Source organism: Anopheles ziemanni, chromosome 3 (assembly GCF_943734765.1).
Source record: "Anopheles ziemanni chromosome 3, idAnoZiCoDA_A2_x.2, whole genome shotgun sequence".
Classification (NCBI taxonomy): Eukaryota; Metazoa; Arthropoda; class Insecta; order Diptera; family Culicidae; genus Anopheles; species Anopheles ziemanni.
Genome location: NC_080706.1, coordinates 81,646,165 through 81,668,093, shown reverse-complemented (window position 1 = coordinate 81,668,093; position 21,929 = coordinate 81,646,165). Strand labels below are relative to the sequence as shown.

General features: G+C 43.8%; 1 protein-coding gene across 1 annotated transcript in view; it reads left to right on the top strand.

Annotated features, from left to right (window-relative positions):
• Positions 1 to 15,157: 15,157 nt before the first annotated feature.
• Positions 15,158 to 21,929, top strand: part of LOC131288289 (transcription factor collier) — a 51,517-nt gene continuing 44,745 nt past the window's right edge. The window contains exon 1 of the mRNA XM_058317409.1: positions 15,158 to 15,399. Coding sequence (XP_058173392.1) covers positions 15,278 to 15,399 — 122 coding nt within the window. The 5' untranslated portion in view covers positions 15,158 to 15,277. The remainder of the gene's footprint in view (positions 15,400 to 21,929) is intronic.

Here is a 21,929-nt window from a genome sequence, read left to right as displayed (position 1 = left end):
TGCGTCGACTGAAGAGTCTTGGCAGTCCCTCAGGCGCTTGTGAGGTAGGTCAGATTGTTCAACGTGCCTTATCTCGGGGCTTCAGATACCTCATGCTATTGTGTAGTACAATCGATGGCAAAACAATTGAACCTTCTAATCAGCCTTCCGATAAGCTACCATCGGAGGGACTTAAAAATACACGCAGTTGAACATCTGTCATAACCTAAATGGGCTACCATGACACCTTCTTATCATGTGCAATAGAAAGAATAGGAAAACTGTCATCAGATGCGAGTACTTCTCTTCGGAGTTTTGTTGTGATGTCTTGAAACCTTTCTTTCATTACTTCCCGAATGTTTTATAAACACTGTCTCCATCATGACTTGATAAGCAGAACCTCGTTACAACATTACTAGAAGACTTTCTACACTGGTAGCCACTTGTGAACTGTTCCTTCGCTTTCTAAGCACCTACATGCTCCTTTATCTTATCGGTGAATCCATTCGGATAATGGTTCCATAATTTTTCCTTTCACTTCGTGGAAAACATGGTGCTTTTTAACAGTATCGTAGTGAAATTTTTTCTTTGCCAAGAGAAAAAAGAACAGACCCATTACGACACCCTTCCCCCGTGGCCTTTCTCGTGGTCTTTTGCAGCTCTTGTGCCAGAGAATTGTTTAAGGTATCCCACCAAAAGAATACAAGAGGCCAATGTAAATAGCACTACCGTCGGTTCCGAAATTAACCCGAAAGGCTCGGGTAGAGCTATGAAAATGATAAGAAAAACCGAGAGCTTCCCTCACAATCCTCCGAAGCATCTTCCCTTTAAAAAATTCCCTAGCCACTCATTGAGTTAGACCTTTCTTTGGAGGATCCCGCAAACGTTCCTCTTATGTATTTTTCCCCCGCTACACATGTATACCGTGTGTACGTACGAGTGTTTCTTGTCGACTAATACTCCCTCGGCAAAGGAGGTTAGTTGTTCGCGTGCGGGACGAAGAAAAAATTATCTGCGCACAAGATTATTAATCTGATGAATATCGAATGTGAAAGGGCAAAGGATGTTCCTTTGGTACGTGTGCCTTGCACATGCCGGTGGGCCTACAATCAAGTGCTTCACGGGAGCAATAAATTTTCCCCCTAAGGTTCTTATACACACGCGCCATTTACCTCTGCTTACGGATGCGTTGTGGATCCAGGGCTAGAGAACAATCTCTTCCGCGAGCTAATAAATAAATAAAGCCGAAAAAAGATGTGTTACATCCAATTTACATACGAAAGAACCACCGCTTACGTCGGTAGGTTAAGGTTTGGGGTCGTATGTTTTGTGTGGGCCTCATGGCCCGGGCGAACATCAGGTATTGCAAGAATACCAACAGCGACAGTGCGTGAAGAAAAGACAACCGGTAGATGAGTTCTGGGACAGCGTCCCAAAGGTAGCAAAGGTTTTTCCTCCCAAACGGAGACTCCTTATTTAATTTTTCCTTCGACTCACCCCACCTCGTGTGTGGCACCGGATGGATCACCCTGAACGAGGCTCCTCCAGCGAGGTCGGAGGGCTTTATGTCGTCGGGGGTATGTTATCAAGTGATTTTCTCGTTGTAAAACATCGGTACTCGCTGAGATAGACGTTACGGGTACACCTTAACCCGGAAACAGGCCACACTTCGCGCACCCCCCGGAATGACTTCTTCGGTTCGAAATGCCTTAAGTTCAAACGGTGTACGCCAATGAGATTAGGCTTAGGCGTGGGAGGATGAGAGCCTGTTTTACTGATCGCGACCCATTACGAATTAGCATAAGAATGTGGAAATGGCAGCGACGTTACGGTGAAGATACCGCGAGCCATAAATCTGGCCTCTGGGTGTTTGTTTATTGTGAGCGCGCTCAATTTAATGGTCCATTAACCAATTCGCTTATTGATGGATGAGCTGGAGTGAATTATATTTGAACTCGGATTAAAATAAAAACATCAGATGCTTTTTACCGAAATTCTGATGCTTTTGTTTTGGTAAATCGAATAAATTGTCCTTATATTTCGATACGAATTTTCATCTGAACCGGGTCCGAAAACTTTACCTTCTCCGGAAAACCAATTCGATCTTTCTTTCAATCATAATTCATCCCCTGCTCCATAAATCATATTTCATATCCAACATGTCGGTTGACAGAACTTTGAAAAACTAATATTTCAAACCACACACACTCACTCGAGTACACCAAAACTTTAAGGAGGTTTGCGTTGGGAAACGTTTGGCTATTTTCGTATTTCTCTTTCGCTTTTTTTTCCTTTCGGTCTCGGTTGGGAAAAATGTGTCGGTCACTGGCGATGTTCGATTACCGGGCAGCACATGTCGGACCGGTACGGAAATCATTTTTCCACAAAAGACTACACCATCGCCAGGCTCCCAGGGGAACTTTGGGCGGGTTCGGACCGTGCTGCACATTGGAGAAGGGCATCGGGCGTGCCAAGTTTCCGATTGTTGGCTTAAGTAACGGCAGTGTCTTCTTCAACACACAACTACAGCTTCTTGTGTGTCCTGTCGTGGATGAATTTGGAAGGACCACACAGACCGAATGGTTCCGACGCGCTGGACAACCTAACGTCGGCCCGCTGGATGATAAAGGATTTTATTGCAATCACGTAACTATTGTGATGGGAATAAATATATTTTCCTCCCTGTCCTCGACCGACGAGAGAGCTCGCCCGCCGTCTTGGAGGGGTCTAACTCACCGGGTTGGTCATGTTAATTTTTCATCTTCCGAAAACACCAAGCTCACCCCCACCCTTCGGACGAAGGACAATCACTGGGCGGGTGTTCTTTTGCCTCGATTTTTCCGACCCAACAGAGCCAAAAGCCCCGCTGATGGGTGTTTTATTGTTTGTTGATCGGTTTGCCCGAACCCACACGACAATTGGACGCGGACGAGAAACTCTCCCGGGAACGTCAAATTCGGGCCCGAAATACGTATTTCCAACTCCGGCTACGTCCACATGCAACGCATATCTACCACATCGATTGCACCTGCGAATATGTGTGGTGCACGAGCGAAACATTTTCAGTATTTTTGTTTGCGTTTTCGTTGATAAATTGTCGTTCTTCGACAAACGAAAAAAAGTGAGGTTAGCTAACTGTCAAAATGGATCGACAAGTAGCGGAAGTAGCACTCCCTTTCCAATGTTTGTACGCTCGAGTGTCGTTAGCAAATTACCAAACGGATTTGTTTTTCCTTCTTTCCGCTGATCGCCCGCCCGATCCGCTATAATCCCTTTTTACCCAAATACAAATCAACCAAACGAAAGGGGGACAAAAACGAAACCGAAAAGGGAGTGATAGGTGACGCGACATAGAAAATGCAAATCCAAGTCCACGTTTTCATTCTTATGTTCATCGATTCGATTTTGACGTAGGAAGACGTCTTCAAACTTTACATTTAAATATAAATCGACAACGGGTAGCGGGTAAATTTGAAAACAGTAAATCCGAGGGTTTCCCAGCCTGGTCTCCTTTCTACTCCGACCCTGAATTAGTCAAAAGAAAACCAGGGAAAATTTCCTCCAACGAAAATGCGTTTTTTATGTTTTATTGATGGAAGTGATAATTAATATCGGGGACCGATATTCCACTTTCGATTGAATTTGGATTGACGGTTTTGATGAATGCGCTTCGGGGAGATCGAATGCTTTTAAATCAGTTTGTTCGGAATAATGGACCAGCACCATCACTGCTACCCCGGCCTTGAAACTGGATCCTAAGCTAGCCGGGAAGCCAATTGTAGAAAGGCGATGGACCACCTGCCGGGTTGGGTGGGTTTCGGGGAGGTGACATGATGGCCAATGATATGCCGGGTTTTTCCTGTTGAAAGGGACCCGTTTTTGTCGTTTGTTTGCGGACTGGATAAATAAAAGGAAAACAATCGATTGGATGCATTTGTTTTATCAACAGTTGGTTTTTGGTTTTTGAGAGCATTTTTTCCCTTTGTTAAGTTCAAACAAAAGGATTGGTGTTGAATGATCACTTACTACTTGCGTTAATTGCCTGTTTTTACGGGTGGAAAATCTGGAAAATGCCTGTTAAAGCCGAATTTTAGTATCATTCATTCCAACAAACAGCTATAGGATATGTTTATTGCTTACACTTTAAAGATTTTCTACCGAACTCATTACTATTTTATAATACCTGCCTGTTTATGATGATTTCAAGCAATCTTTTGAATGTTTATCTTTAGAAATCGGTCGTTTTGTAGTTGTTTAAAAATTTAACCCAAACTGCCCCATTTGTACAATACTACCAGAAAAGGAGCGAACGCTGGCCATTGGAAATGAAGTGCCAATTGGTTTACAGAACCCATAGAAGGACGGCTTTCGTTTTTGAGCCCCATTTAAAACAACGATCTGTTAAAGAATTCATTTTTACGGCAAGACTCACCATTCAAAACTGTCCAGCAGCGTTTGTCATTCCAAAACGCAATGATCTGCAGAACGGAGAAACTCCCGGAGTGAAAGGTAGATTCTCTTGCATTTCTGGACGGCATAAGAACCAGGCGGAAATAATAATAAAAAAAGCGCACAAACGCGGTGAAAAAAGAAATGTCCTTCTGCGCAAAGTAGTCACAGGGATATTAAAAATTTATTAGATTGAAGCCAACGCAATACGGCTCCTTCTCCCCCACCAGAGTTCTTTATGCCGTAACGCTTATGCTACGCTACATAAAAATATAACGAGATTGTCAACTTGGGAGCGACATTCGCCGGGACATTTGGCCGCGGCCGCGCCCTGGCACAATCTTTGGCCACACTGGAAAGGCCCTCTCTTGTCCTTTCTCCCTACCTCCCTAGCTCCGGGCTCCATTGCGAAACTTTTACGGAGCCAAAATTGTTTAAAGAGCCGTATAATAAATTTGTTATCCCTCGGAGGAGTGTTTTAATTTTTTTTTCTTTTTCTTTTCCATGCACACCACCTTGCCTCCATTCTTCCCTGAGGAGGGATTCATTGCAGTTGCCTGGGGTTCTTATGATACGCCGCTTTTTGTTCTGTGTTCCTTCAGTACAGTTTCAGCTCCTTGTTCTTAAGATCACGGTAGATTAAAATATTCCTTAGGATGCAGCACCATTTTTGGCTTCTTGGTTGCGCATTTAAGAGGGGACAAAATGGCAAAGAAAGAACTGCAAAAAAGTATGCGTGAATTGATAAACAATAGCTTTATCAAATTTAAATCTATGAAGCCCCCGACCACCGTGGGTACGCTCCAGCGTCTCCTAAGAAAACGTCATCCTTGGACATTATTGCATACATCCCTCTCACAGAGCAGGCTGTGATTCACTTGGAATCATCCGCAACAAACAAAAAAATACCAGCACCCTCGGATTTGCAATTTTGCATACCTTGTTCTAAATTTCGCGTACCACTCGGTCTTTATTTATTTACCTCCACCCAAATCCATATGGGTGCTATTAATTCCTTTCGCTCCCATCGTGCGGCTTTTCGCGGATGATTTGCGTAATCGTTTTATTGGAAGTCATTGGTACTTGGGTACGTTTGTCTTTTTTTTCTTTCCTCCTTCGGGGTGCAATTTTTCCTTGCACTTTCTTTTCGCGATTTTCGCGTTTGGGGGAGGAATGTGTTTTTCTTTTAACGATAGCATTCCGGTAATGATGCTCGTCAATATTTCAGAGATTTGCACTCCATAACCATTTGCGGAAATGGGAATATTTTGCGGTGTGTCGTTATTTGCATTAATAAGACATGCGGTGAAAAAAAATGGTTGAGCCGAAGGGTGTTGGGGTTTTGGTAGATAAAAACGAATTATTGATATGATTGATATGATATTGGGCAAGCATAATGAATGCGAGGTGAAATAAATTAATAGAAGATAGTAATAAAGATATCAAGGTTCACTTCTAAAATCTTTATTTCTAACCGGTCCGAATAAAAGAGAAAATATCTCATGCCAAACTGCTACTGAACACTGAATGTTTAATCGATGCATGTAAATAATCAAAACGATGTCCATTACGTCGACAAACAGGACTAGTTTTCATCGCTTTGCCACATCAATATTGGATCCTTCTTCGATAGCCCAGCCTTTGCACCTTCAACAACCAATCGAAATCAGCTCACATGTTCTCCAATACATTTCCATCGTGCGTTTCCGGCCAAACGTTTCGACAAAGCGCGTGTTAGACGGAGTAATACACTTTACGATGCCCTGGGGAAATAACAGATTAAAGAAATACTCTAATTTTATTCACCAATACACATCGACACGCTCGACATATAAACGAACCCTTAAGGTGGTGGAAATTTATTGTGCATTTAATACACAAGACCTTGGCCAAAACGACCGGGATTCGAACGGGGCGGTTTTTCTTTCAAACGGTTTCTTTAAACTAGCAAACAATTATCACCGGAGGCAGGTTGTTAAAATAAAAAAATAACCCCTTGGCATACGTTGTTCGAAGGGTGAGAAGAAAAGGAAACAAAACTGCAAACAGCTTCATTTCGGTCGTAGCGAGTCAACTTCATGTTTAATTTAAATACATCCAATTCAACCAATAACAATTACCATATTACCGATGTGCTTATGTCGATTCGGTCAATTCGGACGAATAAATTTACCATAAAGCACCCTCCAGCCACCCCTGCGCCCGCCCCCAAGCTGCCCCAAGTGCATCGGGAAAACCGGATGTAGATGTTTTCCCTCGGACCGCGCCATAGGAAAGGCTGTTTGCAAATGCCTGTCCTGTTTAAAATTAATCACTTGCCCAAAACCCCGGCTGCATGGAATCCTCTGGGTGTGTGGCAAGCTGGCTGGTTGGCTCGTTTGGTCCAGTGGGGAGGCAGTAAATTTACTTCCTCCCCTCGCCCCTTCTCTCTGTCTCTCACGGGGCCACCCACTCAGCCTGCGTGCTGCTCAAGCCGAGGTCGGATGTGGAATCGAATTGTTTTATTTCGGGAAAGAAGGAAAAAAACATGAAATTGCGATTTTTCACCACCAAAAGTCCCAGAATACTTTTTATTTTTGGAACCGGAATTCTGCGGCATGGAATGGAAATGTGGGCATGGAAAAAGTTGAAAACCAATTCCGATCGAATTGCGTAAAAGCAGCTGACCAAAATGCATCGCTTTCCGTTTCCACCCTTCCATCCTTCCACCGAACGCAAACCGGAATAAAACAAATGGGATAATTTTCGACAAAACAAAAAATTAATAACCGGTAATGCATGGGAGACCACCGGGCAACGCAATTTCGAACACCGATTGTCGATTGTTTTCCCAGGTCCGTTTTGTTTTCCATGCGTTTTCTCTCACACCATCATTCAATAGTTCAGGTTTCGTTCGGGGGGGAAATTATGCGTTTCTTTCCATTCTTATTTCCACATGGCGCAAGTGGGACTTGTGGATAGGAAAATTTGACGCTGGCGACCGGAGGCAGGGAAAACAAAAATCCCCACTTCATTAAATTTGTTTTATTTATGATCGGGAAATTATTAATTATTATTTCAATTCATCCCAATTGTCAACTCACCGCGAGCCCGATTCGCGGGCAGGGCAGCATGTTAAGAAAAACAAACAACCAAACGTGGTCAAATTGTTCGCTCAGTGTCGCATTTTCCGGTGGCGCTTAATGTGCACCAATTGTGTGGCTGTGTGCATCCGATCATGGACCATACCCATTATGCCCTCACTGAGCCCTGCTCACGCCACATTTCGAACCGGGTGAATTACAATTTATTTTAATTAATGGCAAGTGGGCCACCGGCAGCTGGTGTCAGTAATTTGTAACTTTGGCGATCGTTGCATTTTATTACCGCGTACCGCATGGTTTGGCCTGGCGGAGTGAAGAATGGCTGCTTGGGAAGGCATTACTATGATCGACGGACATCATTTGACGGATTGTTTTATTTCTCTGTTTTTTTTAACTCCTTTGAATGGGGCAATAAACTATTTGCGTGAGTAATGGAAACCATGTTTGGTGCAGGTTATGTTTTAAATAATGTCCACGGAAACAAACAATGGACAATGTCGTGTTTGCACACAAAATGAAGAGGCTGCATACTGATGATGATTTCGTAGGGGTTGGTATGATTAAAGTAATTAATTTAGGGTTGTAGGGTTAGTTTAACGGCAAAACAAACAATTATATAAGGGGCATTTAAACAAACTTGACTCAGCGATCAAATATAGCAAAAGCATTATTTAAATTATGGCCAACAACATTTAAGGCATCAATTGTTTTTGGTTTGGTTCGCTTCAAATTTTTTGTACACATCCGATTAGTAAAACATAAGTGCAAATTTGGAGCAGCAAAACATCTTAGAAGTCTAGTGCCTTTGGCAACTATCTTCGCTTTTTACTATTTGAATACTTCCGTCGTGTTGATTTTGGGTTTTCTTAATTAGTCACTAGTAGTCATACCATTAAAATATTATGTTTGTACTTTTTATAAACATTGAGTTTAGACCAGTCGGTTGATCCTCGCAAAAAAGGTGACAACGAAGTGCGAGGATCAAGAGAGAGATTTTGTTTATTTCGCTCTTATTTATACTTTTCTAGGGATAAATGTGTGCCTAGTGATTGGTGCTTAATTTTATGTCAAGGATCAACCGACTGGTCTAAACTCAATGTTTATAAAAAGTATAAAACATATTATTTTAGTAAAATGTGCAGTTGACAAAGATTTTTAAGAGGTGTCTCGATAGTTCCCTAAATTGGATCTTGACAATTTCTTATATGGACGACCAATGTGGAAATCTTAAATCAAAAAAACTAGAAGTAATCGGAATATGTTAAATTAATTCAAGTGTCAGAGAAAAGTGATATTTATTTCACAGATCAACATGAACAATTTAATAGAAAGACCAATAGGAGACACTAATTATTTATACCACTTCTGAAAGAATTGCACTCTTTTAAAATGAAGAGCGTAACGTTGAGCGTATCACTAAACTTCGATGCATCGGTCCGCACGATATTTTGCAGTTGTTTTTTAGCATATTGTTATTTTATCATTACAAATAGAACACAATCTTTTGATTCTCAATTTCAACTATACTTTTGAAAAAGATCCAATTGCTCAACACACATGTTAGCCAATAATACACCCCAGTAGCCAAAAGCCGACACATTGGTCATCATCATGCCGTTAGACCCTGGACGGCGAGAAAACACCATAAATAACCTCTTTAGTTACGGCTCATCCCATGGTTCCAACAAAAGTTCGACAATGGATAAGCCTGGGAAGCTCCTCTTATACGTTCCATGTGTTTGTCTTACCTATTTGACTTTGAAATTGATCTCCCAATATTTTTTTCCGAGCTGCCAAAGAGGAGTGAACAAGCGGCTTAGGCGCGCTTGTACTCGACCACTTTCCTCGACCGAAAGCCCTCGTAATCCTTCCGTGAAACCCCGGGCCGAAGAAGGGATTTACCACCTGGTGGCGGTAAGTTTTTCGTCCAGAACGCCGATCCCTTGGAGACCTTATCGTCCGTTACGCCCTCTTGTCCCGCTCGCATTTGACACCTTTCTCCTGGTTCGACCGACCCATTCTTGCTTTGGTGTGGTCGCTTCTGTGTACACTTCTAATAATTTGTATTTGTATGTTCAATTTCATGACCATGTTCGGTTTGTTTTTGTTTGCCGAACGAAATCCGCCTTTTTCTTCCAGCTTCAGGCCGGCTTTGCTTGCGTTGCGCTTCGTTCATTCTGCAAAGTCATTCGGATTCTTCCAGGGATCGCCGCCATTGTACGTTTGCTTCGCTGGAAGTGTGCAGGTCTTTAATCTACCATTTTTTTTATTGTACACCGCTCACACTGTACCTGCACTGTTTCTTGGTTCGAACAAAGTTCCACAACAGGACTGGATGTACGTTTACACCGTTTCGTGGAATAAAACTCCCGGGATTTCCGACACCTCCGCCGACCACCTGAATGGAATATTTACGAAACATCCATTTCGCGCCTCGGCAGGCCCCGATATCCTGCCCGATAAATAGACCCACCGCACGGTAAGGCACAGAAATCCGTCTATAGCTTTTCCGTATGCGGATCGTGAGTTTACAGATTTTTCGTATTGTTTTTAAATTCTCTTCTCCGCGGAGCAGAATAACCGGGAGCTCGCTTGTCTAACATCGACATGTTTGTTCTTTTCGAGGTTGGGTTTTTTTCCGAGTTTCGCTCGTTTGTTTGGTAAACTTTTAATCGAAAAAGAGAAACATTCTGGCGAACCCCTCGAACGGGGAAAAGGAAAGTGAAGGAAACGGATGACAACGTGCTAAAACCATGACATGTGTGCAGAAGTATGATTAATGATGGCGATGTGGTGTGGAAGTTTTGCACAAAATGCTGGTTGGTAGTTTTTTTATGCTCCTGCTTCTCGTTTGGAATATAAATATGAATTCCTTTGAAGTCCCTCGAGCAAACCAAGGAAACATTCTTTCTAAAGATGCAACCATGATGCAGGAATAAAATTGCAAAGATTTTTAACAAATGCAAAGTTAAACATCGCTTTTCCTAGAAATTTTAAAACTATTATTGTATACAAATTAACAAGAAAACATTATCTTTACTTGATATATTTTTTAATTGTCAAAACTCACACATGCCGGATGCATTCTTGTGTGTTCCGTCTCTTAGCTTTTTTTCATGGCAACTATGAGCTTTAAGTTCTGTCTGGATCCTCTTTGATCAACGTCTCCGGAGGTTTGGTACCCTTTCGGGAATTCTTAGTGGAAGCAAAATGCTTTTCGGAAGCCGTCTCTTCAAGTATTGAACAATAATTACCCTTTAAGGGCATTGCCCTTATGCTAAACGGCGTTACGCTTGACTAGACATGATCGAATTCATGTGCCGCAATAGGCTTGCCGAACCGTATGCCTCAACATTTTCCAACTTTCCCCTGTGCGAATGTATCGGAGGATGTCAGAACCGATCCTTGGTTTCCGCTTATTATTTTTCTCCCGAACTCTAAAACGATTCCAACATCCTCTGGTAGCGCTTTCTCCGAACGAAGAGATCCGAAAGCCTTCCTTTCGGTCAGGCAAACCGTCCACCGGAATCCAAACCCGAACCCGGCCAGTCGGAGCGGTCAATTTAGAAATTGATGAATTTATGAGTCCCCAGCGGGGTGGGTCGCTTTTTTTGCGGTCAGCGCACTATCTAATGGGATTAATCAACCCCTTTTTCCCGGCTGCCGTGGGTTGGGCTGCCCATCGGGGTGTCGTCCCGGTGCGTGTAGTGGAGGACGTCTTTTTTTGGTCGTTTCAGAGCGGAAAACGGTGAGGCAGGATTTCGGACCGGGAGCCAAAGGATGGTGGGTGTTGTTTCCCACAGCGAGACGAGGGTGCAACAGGGCCTCGGGAAACAAACGAGCGTCGATGCCATCGGCAGAAAGGGGTGATAATCATCACTGGACGGTTCCCATGTCCTTCTCCTTTTTTGTTGCTTTTCGTTCTATCTCTCGTGATTGTTCCCGGAGTTCCGGAGCCACCGGGTTGTGGATGAGGACATGCACGGTATGTGTCACCGCAGGATATATTTATGACCGCATACGCACGAACATTCCGCCGCTTGGTCGGATTTGACCCAGTGAGTGTTTTCCCGGTTTGGAGGAGAAGCAGTTTTTTTCTTCACGTTTGCGAAAACCCGACTGGTCAGGAAAAAAGGGGTGATTTCGGGTATCTATAACCGAAAGAGCAAGGAAAGAATGGTGCGCCAAACTTTAACGCACCCATCCATCGGCGAGCCCCAGGCATTTCCCCGGACGAATGGTTTTTCCGACCCGAGAAAGTTGCAAACCTCTTTTTATCGCCATCTGCGAGGTTTGTTTGTGGCAAAGGTTATATTTATCACACTTTTTCCATCGTTTCCGAAGCACAAAAGTCCCTCAACCTAAACGGATGTAAGTTTCAAATTCGTTTATCTAATTGTTAAGAGAAGTAGGGAACAGAATCGGGCAGATAATCGCTACCAAATTTTTGCACATAACAAATCCACCTCTTCTATCCTTTGGAAGGTTTCAGGTGTTTACTGAATATGACAATTGCGAAATAACAACACACTGTTTACAATGTGCAAACTAGTCCTTCCAGTGCTTGACTTTATGTCCTCAACTATGTACTTTATTAAGATTCATATGCACATTCCACATCTCAGTAATTATATCACCTCGCATCATTCCAGCAGGGTGTTACATTGCAATATTTTTCTTACTTTCATTTGGGTATTCCTTTCACCCCCGGGGGACCATCCACTACCGGAACACGAGCTCTGTTTTCTTTACCGGATTTGTACACGTTTTACACCACATGGAACCAAAAAAACATATGAAAGACGTTGCACCAACAACCAAAGGAACACATCCAACAAGGTGAACAAAAACAAAAGCGCAAACACGCGAGAAATGATGATGAAAAATCATGCATTTCCGAGCACGTACGTTCATTACTGCAGATGACACACACACTCACATTTAGACTCACGCGCCCGTTGGCATCGTTTATGCTTTTGGTAAGCTGATTGCGTCCGAGTCTCGAAACAAGTTGGAGTGGAAAAACGTGCGATTCATTTTTCAAGAAAAACGACTCTACAAACAAGAGACTCGAAGGTGGGACGGAACGTCTGAAAAAGCAAAAAGACAAAGGTGGTGTACCGGTGCAATCCAATCATTTCTTCATTAGTGGAAATGAACGGCAAGTGCAAAGAAAGGGCTCTGGTTTCGAACAATGCCCGGCATCCGTAGCAGAAGCAAGGCGAACCAACGGAAGCCAAAGGATAAGACTCAACCGAGTAGTTGTTGCTACCGACGAAAAAAAACATGAACCGGTAGTAGGTTGTACGACAAACACGTCCAAACCTCCGAAGACTTGGTGGTTTTACGATGAATCGAAACGGAAGGAAATAAGAAATGAAAACAGAAGAAAACGAGGTTGATGGTGACATCATGCAAGCGATACCAAGCCAAGAGACCCAAGGAAACACGCCCACTTGTGCAGACCCGCTTGGTGTGACCACATTTCGCGCATCTTTACGCCACACCGTGGTGACCGGAAGAAGACCGAACGAAGTAGAAGCGCAACAAGTTTTCCACTCGCGTGACGGTGATTTTTCTCTCTTTTCTTTCTTCTTTTTTCCCATTGTGGTTTCCACTTCTGGGAGGAGAGCAGTGCGTGGAGTCCCACTTGTATTTATTTTGTCGTTTTTTTTTCCTACTTTTCAAATTTTTCTTTGTGTTTGTGAATGGCGAGCGATAACACGTTGTTCCTGCGCAACAGTGGAGTGTGAGTTACAAAGTGGGAGGAGCCAATGGAAGAGGGGAACGAACCATGTGCGTGCGGGAAAGAGATAGACCGCAGCGGCGAACAATACGTGGCGTTGTACTAAAAATCACGATTAGGATTTTCCATGCACTCGGCAGGATTCGGTCCAGCAAGGAGGAGCTTTTCCGATGTTCTTGAAGCTTTCCGATCCGAGGATTTTCTGTAACTGTTCGGTAGTCCAGAAGTTCTAGAGCAACATTTCATTTCATTTATGTACTCTTCCTGGTTAGTGACGCAAAATGATCGATTTTTGGTTTAGAATTTCCTCTTTTAAATTTTCTCTTTTTGTTTTGGAATTTCCTCTGTGATTATCACATGCAATTAGTCTAATCCATGTTCTAGAGTAACTGGATTGGATTTATGTTTTTACTTTACAAAGAAAAACCACTTGTACTAAAATTATTTGAACTCCGGCATTGAATCCGACTTCAAACCAGCTTGAAAAGTTTCACCCTTGTAAGATTCGGTAAACCTGTAGGGTGGAAAGATCGACGCACACGGAAGCTGAGGTCCAGGACGAGCGAATCCCTTTGCTCCGCGGGAGCGAGAGAGGGAGGGCTGATGCGCACCCCGTGAACCTTGCACACGCGTCGAACCTTGGGACTAAGGCGGGGCCTACTGGGACCGGAGATTTCACACCGGAGATATCCTTTTCGTACTGCTGGGAAAACCGAGCGGCGTTTTTAACGGTCGCCCTGGGATGGGAATAGGACAACCGGTAGTCGATCCGCCGTCGACCCCCCGCTTACTTCCTGGCCTTGTCAAGCACTCGATGGAGTGAGTGGTGCATGCGTTTTCCCTTCCCGTTCGCTTTGCTGCAGCAGAGGGATTGTAAATAATTCCCTTCGCGAAAGAGATGGCACACACGAATCCTCTCGAGTCGCGTAATGTCCATTGGATGCAGACGAGGGTAAAGATGCATGGTTTCCGCATGTCCTGGGTGTGTGAGTGTGTGTGTGTCTGTTTCCCAAAATTCCCGCACCACCACGGAACGGAACGAAGTGACGGCACCACGTGGAATGAGATTGGCTGGGACATATCGACTTCTTTCTCGCTCTCGCTTTCGTTCCTTCCCTGCTGACACACGGACGGTCGGATATTCCGGCGTCGCGAGTCGAGTTCGAGCTGGTGTGTGCTGGTTGCGCCGTGGCTCGTGTACGACATCCGAACGCGCGCCGACCGACGCGAGAGGACGTTACGATCGTAACTTTGGCCCGTACGGATTTTCAGTTGGGGTTTAGCAGCCACACGGGACGAACGTTTACACTCTCTGGAGGGATCGCTCCGGGTATAGGGATTTTTTTTACCTCGTCGGCGTTTTGGCAGGCCGTGTCCGCTTCTGCAACCGCTTCCTTGTCGCTCGCCACGTTCCCGACCTGATAGTGGGTTCGATTACCCACGCGGGTGTTCGATAGGCCGGTCGCAAATTAGGCCCCAGTGGATTGTCCTAGTGTCCGGTGATTCCCGGTGTACCGCGGTCTTGCAGTTGTCTATCCTCAAGCAGTAAAAGTCTCCAGAGAGGGTCCTCCGATGATGATGTTACAAATCTGAGGCTTTCCGAGCGCGCCAACTCCTGAGTTCTAATGTCCCAGCCGGTGTACTAAAAGTTCGAGAGTGACAGTTTATAAACTTCCCGAAGACGAGAACACGCAGTTCAAGTGTAGTCTAACAGCGTTTCAGCTTTCAGTGCGCGATTGAATGCGGTGTTAGTGTTTGTGCTGTGTTTGTGACTTGGTGTGATTAAGCCACGTGTGTTTCGTCCTTAAGGGAAAAGACACACACACCCGGGCACGTAGGTTCCCCGAGGTTCCTCGAGGCAGGAGGACGAAAGTTGTGGTCCACGGTGTACGATAACGGTCTCAAGCTGCGTTCGGACGAGACCGTGCCGGGCTTTAGCTCGGCCTCGCCCTGGCCAACGCTCGAGCTGGAATGGGGCCGCAAGCTGTACCCGTCCTCGGTGCCGCGGGGCGCCGGAGGCATGATGTTCGGCCTCCCACCGACCGGGGCGGACATGAACCAACCGCGCGGTCCCATGACGTCGCTCAAGGAGGAACCGCTTGGGGCGCGAGCCTGGATGCAGCCGGCCGTCGATCAGGCGAAGTAAATACCCATTTAAAGTTTATCGCGGATGAAATACTTACTCAAGGAACTCTTGTCCTAATTTAGTCAAACAAGTAGAGTCAATTCGGTGTGTTTTCATTTTATAGACAATGGAAGCGAGGGAAAGGCTTAAAGTAATCCATTGAGATAGTAATTTTCCCGATCAGCTACCAAATCAGGTGCCCATTTTTAAAGGGCTCTCTTAATTTTACGCGGTTCATAAATCATCCCTACGCTAGCGGGCCGCGTTGACACCTCGCGCTGGCCACCCGGAACTCCGGTAGCGTTAGCCATACCTAGTTTAGCGACAACAATTAAGATTGCAACGATGCGATATAAAACGCGACGCCGATTTTCCCGCGCCACGGCGATTTATGATCGCGGACTTTTCGCATAATTTATGCGCCGCAAAGCTGCATGTCGGTTTCGGAGCCAGTTTGCGCCAGCAATTGTGTGCTTGTGTTTTTGTGTGAGCAATTTGGAAGCAGAAAGTACCTCATAATGCTATTTTTCCCCTGGCTGGGTATCAGCGTCTGCCAACAATCGATGATGTTGCCGTCATCAGCAGCGATTCTATCGCCAAACCGGTGCTCGTTAGGATCAACCTCCGATACCTGGGCTGGGTGGGGGAGGGGATGTTTGAAACTCGGAAAAGCGCAAGGAAAGCGCAGACTGACGGCACACTTCGCTCCACTCCACGGCCAGAATAGAACTCACCCCCTCGAGCCGAATCAAACCGACCCCCGTTTAAGGACGGGAGTTGGAGGTTCGTTTTTTCGGTAGCTCGCCAGGAAGGTATACACTAACACAGAAACAGCCAGAATACCCCCGCTCTCCTTCCACAAAAAAGACGCAATGTTTAACTTCATCGTTGTGTTGGTGGTGTTGATGGTGCTCCAGGGCATCCCGAGCAGATGTTTAGCCAAGAAAAAGGATACTCGGAAGGAGCCACTCGCGTGGAGCAGGTTCCCCGGCCAAAGGGGATGTTAAGTGACTAATACGAATGTTTGTTTTAACACCCCCTCCTCTGCTCCGATTGGAGATGGCCTCCGCGGTGTACGTGGTACGAGGCGGGAGAAGAACGAAATTGAAACAACCCGCGGATAAATCGTTTGATCTCGGTCCTTCTGGCCGGCGTTGGACTTTACTCTTCGCTTTTCGCTTGGCGGTTCACTGTTTTTTTTGTCTTTTCCTTCTCCATGCAATTGTTGCTCCTGGTCAGAAGAAAATCGGTACGATCGGGGTATATTCGGCGGTTTGGAACGATTTTTAATCTTCACACCTTTTTCGGGTGCATGTCGATAGCGATGCTTTTGTTTCAACATCTTTTATGGGACTTTTTTTCTTTTTCTCAGCGGTTGTCCATTCTCCGACGGGGTTTTGGAGACACAGAACTTTTTTGTTCTGCTTGATATTTCTTTTCTTGTTCAGAAAATTAGCCACCGATTTGTTCAACAAGATGCTATCCTTCGCCCTGCGAACGTTGGAGTTGTCTCAACTCGCGTAATCAACGACAAGATCTGGACCGCGATAAGAGTTGAGAGTGGAAGGGGAATGAAAAAGGAAAACAAAATCGCCAACGGATGAGCGGAAAAGTTAACTCGAATGTTTTTAAAAAGAATTTTTCTCCACCCGACGGCATAAGAAAACTTTGGTTCACTAAATTTCATTTTAGTCAATTTACAACACTCTGGCTTCAGATTTAATGGATGTCACGAAGTGGAGCATCTTTTGTTTTTCAAAAGCCGATGAACATGTCGGCCGAGGAAGCAAAATTGATTTATGTCCCTCTTATCTTTAATGGATCTCTTTGCAGTTTAGTGTTTCATTTTCTGTTTGCTAAGCGTTTAAGCAAAATTATCTTCTTTTTTTTGCTCCTGCATGGCCTTTGGTGTCAGTAAGGTTTCATCATGGCTGATTTTGAGTGTACTTTTTGCAACTTTCGTTTGTGTGAGGACAAAGTGTTAAAGTTACTAAATGTATTTAAAGATCTTACTTAACGATAATTGAAAAAATTATAGCACCTTCCATAATTAAAACAAAAAGGCTATTCGCAATAACCTTCTTCCTATTTTACCGTCTATCAAAACGAATGAGCAGAATAATTAGAAGCTAATTAAGGGAACGTAATAAATTGATAAAATCGCCCGCTAATCCCCGTGTATCGAGAATGGCACGAGCGTCACATAATTGAAGCTTTACCGGTCGGGAAAGAAGTCTCTCCCCCAAACGCGCTTTCATGATCTACTTGGAACTGTTTGCGCGTGACATGGAGCAATTTGTTGTGCTCCTTTTCCGATGAGGCTTGTGGGATACTCCGATAAGCTAGAGGGAAGCGTTCGCTTTTGGTTCGTTTCCCAATATAGTCTTGCGACGTCACATTTTGCCAAAAATATTTCATGTCATCGAGGGCACATACCCGGTCCAATATCCTCCGAGCAAAAGGGGATATTTTCGATGATCTTTTATTTTCCCCGGATAAAATTATAGCCTGTATGCTTTTCTTCGGTCACGAGAGATAACGATTGTAAGAGTCTCGGATTAATTGAGATGTATTCTTGGAAGCTCATTATTTGTCCCGTTTTAGGTGAACTATCACCACAAAAAAAAAAACGAAACATAACCCATGAACCCTTTGGTCAGGGTGTAGCCTTGCTAAGTTGGCTGTATTTATATTTGTTTGATGAAGATAGCTTAATTCCAGCGAAACAATCCGTAAATAGAACCAACACACGCAACAAAGTTACATTTAGAGATAGCTTCGTGCCTAAGAAAGGTGCAATAATTTTACCTGGAGTGCAAACGTTCATCTCTTTAAAAGAATCGATTTTCATCGTGTATCATTGTTTCAATCGGGTGAAAATACAAAACAAAAAACATACTCTGATAGATACATTCTTGGTGATGAAGCAGTTCCCTAACTGTCTATCACCGCATTCGAACTCCATTTTATGCGCAATTCAGCCAAAATGAACATTCAACACGTCATCAGAGATAAACCCTCCTCCCCTCCCCTCGTTGGGGCGGGCCAGAGATGAAGGGAAACACAAACGAGCATATCATCAAAGCAATTTCGGCCCATAATTTGGGCGGCCATCAAAATGCGGAAGGCTTTGCACAATTTTTGGTTGAAGTCCGCTTGGTTGCGCAATTGCGAAGCCGGGGGTTGAGAGGACCGCTGAAAGGTACGTCCCAACATCGGATCTGATCGAAATTCGTTCGATTGACGATGACGACAGGCACGGGAGCGATTAACATCGTTCATGGCAACCGGAATCATGTTGTTCGGTTGCTACCTATCCGATTATCCGGATGCCAACACCACCACTATCATCATCATCATCATCCTCACCATCAGAATCGTTAGTAGCAGCTTCGGTATCGTAATCATCGGGGAAAACTCATCGAAAGCCAATGCCGAACCGACAACCACTTTGCCGATGCCGGTGGTAATGATGAGGTTAAATTCAAATTCAATTAATCCTACGATGTGACACGTACAAAACCAGTCGGCGGTGTAGGATGAGAGTTCCGGATCGTAATGTTGTTCACGGCGGAACTATCGGCTTCGGGAGGTGGCGGGGACGTACCTTAACGCAACAGGATTGAGGTTGGGGCTGGTTGAAGCCACAATTGTGGTTTTCCGAGTGCGCACGGAATGGTGAAACACAGGTTGAGTTTATAGTTCGGTTTTGTGGCTTCATCAAGTGTCGGTTAATGATGCCTGACGGTAAATAGATGCGAAGGGTTGATCCTGGTGAGGTTCAGTGATGGTGTGTTTGTGTTTGGTGATTGTTTCGGTTTTTACGGTCGGGAAAGGATATATTTTCCCTTGACATTTGCTTCATTGACAAATAATCAATGAGTATTTTTGATGTGGATGATTTATAAACATTTCAATAAAACCTTTTGAAAATTAGGCTCAACTAACAGTAGAATTCAGTTTGAAATTAATATCTGTTCATAATCAGATAACCGGCTGGTATAATTGATATTAATGGAGGGTATTGACACAGTTCGAAATGAGTTCCAAATTTAATAAACCTGTTTCATAACAATAATAACTACAAGCGGGATGGGAAAAAAGTCAAGCTGACTCCACAAATTGCAACCATAGATGCAACTCGCAATACGGAACTCTACTTCCACCTGTCAATCGTTTTAATCACCGCACTCTAATCGAATTTCCCGACCTGCATCCGGTGCGGTACCGTAATCGAATTAAACACCGCGAAAACACGACGCAAATCGCGACATTTCCGATCAGCGTATTTTAATTCAATACCGCCTATTTGCTCCGGGCGGAAGCTCAAATCAAATCATAGTTGTTTGCGCGAGCGCGAGTATGGGAAAATTATCACTTTGTCGGCATCGCGAACGATGAAATATATGGTGTGGTCCCTCTTTCCGCTCCTATCCTTCCGGATTCGCCAAGCGCCCTGAAAAAAGCACGAATTGGGATTAATTTTGCTGCGAGTTTTGTGAGATTGCATGCCGATCTGTCAATCGTCGACTCAATTAATGTCGCGAGTAATTAAAATTAAACCGTGTCGATTTGGTGGCCTTTAAACGGGAACACAACTCGATTTTGGGTTTTGTTCGGTTCGGGAGAGGAGCAGCAGATGTTTTTGTCCTTTTTCCTTTTATCCTTTTTGATAGCGATCAGCTGGGAAAAAGAGCCAATAAATCTTTGTTTTATCGAAAACAGCTTCAGCAGCTACCAAAAATTGTAAATTCACCTAATTATTTTATTAGTTCTTTAACTATGAACAGTTATAAACAGCTAACATTCTCCGCAAAACTGGCAAGTTTTTCGCTGCCTTTATATAAGATTTAAAAAAAAAACAAATTTAATTTTGCAAAGAAAACATATTAAAAGACAGTTTTACTTGTTGATCTTTTTCTAATGGAAAGTTTAAAGTATTTATAAAATTTTTTATTAAACTAATTTTGGCTGAAAATAATTATTAAATTTAAGAAGGCACAAATCATCTCCCTATTCTGACCTTAAAGATTCAAGGTTGTTTAGTTGTTCATATAGTTTCAGTTTTTGTCTCGATTTAGTTGCTCATAGAATAAACGTGCTAAGATTTAGACTATTCATGGATATTATATAAGATCATAGAATTTGGTATGGTGCAACGATTTGTTATAACAGTAGACAGTCTCTTTTGTTTTCTTATAATTTGTTTCCAAGAAATTTGAATTGAACAATAATCTAGGGTTGAGTTCTTTTCAAACAGATTCTAATGCGTATGCACTGCGAAAATACCTGTTTGTTGAGCCTCTAAGAAATAATTTAGACCCCATATGAGCCCGATTTCCTTTACTTCATATCACTGGCGGATGGCATCAAGTATGTAAAGCACACCAATGTAACCAAGTCAGGAGCTATATTATTTCAATTTTTGCTTCAAGAAAATATTCACTTTTTCAGAATAGACGATGTCATTCGATAACACATCTTTTCCGTTTGAACCCTTTCCAATTTTCCATGTTATTTTTTCTTTCGGTGAGTTATTGCACGTTCGTCTTTGGGACACGATTCCCAAGCGGGTTGTCTAACTCCGGCTCGTTGAATGTGTCTTCATGTCCAGCTGGGCTGTCCTTGTCAATTTTGCACTCTAGTTTTTGGCATCTATTTGTGGGTAGCATTTTTTCACTCCTCCGCCTCCCTCTTTACTTTCCCCAGTACCAAACAATTGAACATCGTAATTCAATTATTCACCTAAAGCTAGATCCACCCGATCTTATCGGGCACAGAGATAGAATAGTCAAAGCGAAGAGTGGCCACAGAAAAACGGATCGTTTTGTCCGAGAGATTCTTTCTCGACTGCCGAGTGACACACTGTTCAGGGTGGTTTATGTCATCTATTCTCGATGGTGATTTTTGTCGGAAGATTCATTGCCTCTCGCCTTTTTTTCAGTTCTTAAAGCATCGACAGTTTCCAATCAAATGTGGTGCTGTGAAGTGAAAGACAATTTTTGGCCTTAACCATCTGCTCGAGGATGTGGACCTTTTGTGGAAGTGTCCTTCGTAACTCGTGGTTTTCGGTTTCTGCTCATGTATTATTATTGATGTCCGAAAGTCCCGCGCCGGTCCTTTGTCCGAGCATCCAACACTGGGCAGCCAAATTGAGCATGTTCCTCTGCTCCTCTGCAACGATTGCAATGGACCAGTGTCACACAATTTATCAAACCGATAAATTTGATTAGTAACCAATTTAAATTCCAGTCTGCAGCAGAGCACCCCAATGTGTCTAAAGGTGAATTCGCAATCGTAGCATTCCTTCCAATTCAAAGTGAAACCTAGTGCACTTGTTGTGTGGTTCTGGTTCTTGTGCTAATGTTAGGACGACATGTGCGTAATTCAAACTGCTCATTTCTGAAAACCCGGTAAGAACCACAGCCCATGAAGCATCCTTTTGCCATATTTTTGTTTATTACCCACGATCGTTGGTATGGCTCGTAATTTGGGCTCATCGTCCTGCGACGGAACGCATAGGACATGCAGATGTTTTCGATTTCGG